The sequence below is a fragment of the Puntigrus tetrazona genome, chromosome 5 (assembly GCF_018831695.1).
Source record: "Puntigrus tetrazona isolate hp1 chromosome 5, ASM1883169v1, whole genome shotgun sequence".
Lineage (NCBI taxonomy): Eukaryota > Metazoa > Chordata > Actinopteri > Cypriniformes > Cyprinidae > Puntigrus > Puntigrus tetrazona.
The window spans coordinates 17341740-17346334 of NC_056703.1; the positions used below are offsets into that span (position 1 = coordinate 17341740).

General features: G+C 44.6%; 1 protein-coding gene across 1 annotated transcript in view; it reads right to left on the bottom strand.

Annotated features, from left to right (window-relative positions):
* Window positions 1-3876, bottom strand: part of LOC122344736 (amyloid-beta A4 precursor protein-binding family A member 1-like) — a 16420-nt gene extending 12544 nt beyond the window's left edge. The window contains exons 1-2 of the mRNA XM_043238288.1: window positions 3608-3876; window positions 225-1835 (exon numbers count right to left, since the gene is read on the bottom strand). Of these exons, the coding sequence (XP_043094223.1) occupies window positions 225-1809 (1585 nt within the window). The 5' untranslated portion in view covers window positions 1810-1835; window positions 3608-3876. The remainder of the gene's footprint in view (window positions 1-224; window positions 1836-3607) is intronic.
* Window positions 3877-4595: the final 719 nt, after the last annotated feature.

Below are 4595 nucleotides of genomic sequence, written 5' to 3' on the forward strand. Positions count from 1 at the left end.
ATGCATAACACAGTACACATACATATACTTATACTTTTCAATGTTTTTTTAATGGCTGCGGAAAACCTAGTACTTGATTTTTTTTTTGCCTTTTTTTAATTTGCCTAAAAACTCATTCGTCTGTGCTTATAGAATGAATGAGCCACAAAACTGTCAAAAGCTACAAAACTACAAAAATGTCAAACCGTGGCCTATTTAAAATGAACTTTCTTGAAGGGCCTCACCGTAAGGAATTACAGTAATCACGGCGGACAGCTCACTCACCGCATACTGTGGAGAAGTTAGCGAGAGCTGACATGCAGACTGAGGCTGTGGCTGAGGATGGCTCTCCTCAACCGGGCTCAGATCCTGCCTCATCACCCACACGGGCTCTGTGATCTTATCAGGCGTGTAGGGCGAGCGCACCGTCTTGGTCTTCACCTCCTCGATAGCTTCCTTAATATCCTTAATAGCCAGCGAGACAGCGTCCCCTGCGTCTCTGCAGTACTCTGTTATCTGATCCTGGGCCGGAGCGGACGACGTGTCAGGTCTTTCCACGGCTTCAGGTGAAAGCTGAGCAGTTTCCGGAGCCTCCTCTCGTGGAGGAGCTTCTTGGGAAAGGCTAGTCGAGCTTGACGTCTTCCTGACCTGGGCCCTGACTCTCCCTGAGCTTTCGGCTTCATCTCCTGACTGTTCGTCGTAGTGGTGCAGCCTGGAGCCCACGGAACGAAGCAGACCGATGTCTTCCTGAGGGTCGCACTCATCCGTGGTCACGCTCTCGAACACTTGAGGTCCCTCGAGGGCTGGATGAGGATCTGTTAGGTATGATTCTCTCTGAGTCTCTTCAGGGCTCAGCTGCGGGTAGGAATCAGAGCAGGCTTCGGGACTGGAGTCTGAGAGATCTTCTTGATGGGACATGGGACTCTCAAACCCTTTATCCTTGTTTGTGTGAGAATAACCCACGTTAAAAAGAGGAGGGTATGAGTTCGGATCTGAATTGTAGCTTCGAAGAGTCTCAGGGAAGCTTCGTGGAGACTGGAAAAAAGGTTTGTTTATCATATGGTGAGGAGATGTGACGAATGGAGGAACGTCTACTCTTAGCGGACTGGTTCTTTTACTTTCAGGACGACTTTTTGAAGCAGTCTTAGGAGGAGCATAGTCCTGCTCAGGAGTTTCTTTAAAATATTCTTCTTTGGTCAGTTCCTCTTCGCCCAATGTTGATTCTTCACTTTGAACTATGTCCTCCAGCTGTTCCCTTGAAGACTCTAGATCGCGATCGACTTGTGTATCAGATGAATGGGACACATCTGGACTGTTTCCATCCAGACTATCAGTGATTGGTTCATCCTGAGGAGAAGGAGTCAGCAGTTCTTGCGAGGAATCTTCAGGAGATAACGGCTCTGGAGCTTGTTTTTTCGGAGGAGTTTTGACCACCTCTTCTTCTTCTGCTTTGTGCTGCTGTCTATATCTGTGCTGATGGAGTCTCTCTCCGCTTCGGTGGTGTCTTGACGCCCCCGCTTTGGGCTGTTGGCCAGCTCTAGCTTCTGTATCTCCGCTCTCAGCCCGCCTGCGTTGTGCTTGCCCGGGAACGTGCCGCCTACGGTGACGCGGTGCAGCCCGGCTCGATCCAGACGGGTGCTGGTTGGCTTGATGGTGATAGTGTTGGTGGTGATGATGGTGGTGGCCTTGGCCTTCTGCATCCGGATTGTGAAGCTGGCATGGCCTCCATCTGGGTCGACCGCCTTCTAGAGGCGTCCCATTGGCCTGCTTGCTGCGATGAGGGGGAGGACCTCTGAGACCCGCCTCCTCTGGCTCCTCCCTATGGCTCATGGCTCCGCCCACTCACTGCTCATCGCCTGATTGACAGATAGAAATCAGAGGTAGTAAACGTCGAAAAAGACACCTTCAACATTTCTCACATTGTCTGTTCGCTAAAGTTTAGAAAGCGGTAATCAAAAAATAACAAGAACTAATAACGTCAGATAACTTTCTGAATAGCTATCAGCTGTTAAATTGAAGTACACAATTAAATTATACCAATTTAAATCAACCAATCACCAAGAAAGGCTTAATTTAGGGTAGGTAGCATTAGCAAATAAAACTGTAAATTTTTTTACTGGTAGTCCACTAAATGAAGAACTTTTGGGTATAATATGGCACGGTTTACTTTATTTTGCGATCATAAATGAACCGTAGTGTCCTGCATCCACCAGTAAACAAAAATTGGTGTGACAAACGAACAGATATAAATGTAACTACATTCTAAACAAGCTATGTGGCTCTCGGTGTAATGACGGAGTAACACATTGACGTGGTTTATGGCAGTGGCGCTGTCACAGATGGCCTCACTGTGGGCAGCCGTCATGCTGTATACTCCACCAGTCCTGGAGTTCAGCAGATTCATCTGTCAAACCTCCCATAAAACCCAAAGCCGGGGGATTTAACTCCCTGTTTATACAGAGATCTTCACTTTCACCATGCAACCTTTACGACCGAGAGCGTGCGTGCAGCGGCAGGTGCTTCCGCTCGCTTTCTGATGGCAAAACTACAATATACACTGATACAAAAAAAGTGTGAAAAATGTTTAATAATTCAAAATGTCAGCGGTAAATGTATTTTTATCATGCCTTTATCTTTATGAAATGACAAATCATTTAATATCAAATGAATAACGTTAACGTCAATAATATTACAAATCCTATCGCGGAGGGTACAGTAAAGTACAGTAGGTTTAATTTATGATGAGTTTCATGAAAAAACAAAAATGGAATGCAAATCCTGTTGTGGTTAAAAAAAAATAGCTGTGGCTTGAAAGTCACCATAATGGGGCAACTTTACATTTTTATACTTCATGTCTGTGCATATCTGATATCCTTAAAACAGGCCGAGCTAAGCTACCTCAACAATACAGGTAGTGATCGTTTTGATTAAAATGAATCAGACCTGGCCTTCTTCGAGAAGCACAGCTAATAAACGAACACAAAAATATAAAAGGATCGAGCAAATGCGCATGCAAAATAAAACACAATTTTTCACTGATTTCACTGTAAATGACAAGGTAGCCTGTATTTGTATACAGTAATTTAAATACACACAGTCTTGTTGCATGCATAGATATTCATCGTAAATTAAAGGGGTGTTATTTTTCCCAAATAGCAACATAACGTGTAATGTTCTGCCAAATCTATCACTGTGTTAAGAAAACAGGTACTATTGTGTCATTTTTACATCAGCATTACAAACATCCTCCCTCTTACTACCGGAGAAATCCTCTAAACGAGCGAACCGCATTGCTTTTACTGTACGGCTGTGTTTCTTGTCCGCTGCGGTGGTCACGTACAGGTGGACGCCGCCAACCATCTGGACGTCTCCGCGCCCCGGACATTAAAAACCGCTCACATTTCCAATTAAGCGCGCGGCATAACAACCGAACGCGATGCGGCGGCGCGATCCGGAAACTTTCCGCCGTTTATAAAAGTTAAAAGCGCGTTATTCGGTAAACGTTAACGGGCCTGCGCTGAGGCGGACGCGTCCCTCCCGGTCCCCGGTGAATCCGTCAGCAGGTGCAGCTCCTGAGAAACACGACACGGATAAAACGGCTGCTTACGGCAGGATCCCTCACACTCACCTGTCACGAACACGAGCGATGAAGAAGAGCTCTTCATCTTCGTCGGTCGTTCTTATCGACGCGCTGGGATTAAAGCGAACGGATCTCAGACCCCTCCTTCTTTACACGGTGACATCAGAGCGGATTATACGGCAGTAAATACCCTCCCTGCCCCCAAACCATCCCGCGACAAATCGCACCATCTGTCTTGTGCTTTTGAGTCAGTGACACTTCCTGTGCGCATATTAATACGTTCAGGGTTTATTCTGTCTATAAGAACTCTGATTTTAATCTTCAGTGTAAGGGATGTGCGTACCGCTCACCGCAAACTCTATTTAATCTCTACTATTTGGTCGGTCGCTTCGCTTTTATTTCAGTCGCGTCGCGCCGGGTAGCCCCGCCCACCGTGAAATCCTATTGGCCCACATTTGCGAATATGTAAAATACATTACCGTTTATGAATTGATCACAGAAAAAAAGTCAGTTTATGTGAAATGTCTGGTATACGTTAAACGAATATATTCAAAACGTTTTGAACAAATCTCAAAATATTAATTTTATGCGTCAAAATAAAGTATGCGTAAAATGATACATAGGCACACATTATGTATGTATGCATTTATGCCCATGTGTGCTATTCTGGGAAAGCCTATAAATAATGCCTAAATGTCAGAAAGCAGCAGTGCTGAGAGCCTTCGGGAACAGGCGCGTCCTTAAATCAATAAATGTTTGATAGAGTTTAAGGATTCACTTGTCCTTTCAGTACTGTAGCTGGATTTTATTCTATTTATGGTACGAAGTGTAAAGAAGATGGCAGGAATAAACAATACTGGATGAAATGGTGCTACTTTTACACATACAGGCCGCTCACGAAGCTTAATTGAGTTTTTCTGTCTATATAATAATAATAATAATAAGAAGAAGAATAAATAATAAGAATAAACATTGGTCTTCTGCATTTATTCCATACTTAGTGTTTGCCACACAAAGGCCCGTTGTATTTTGTGTA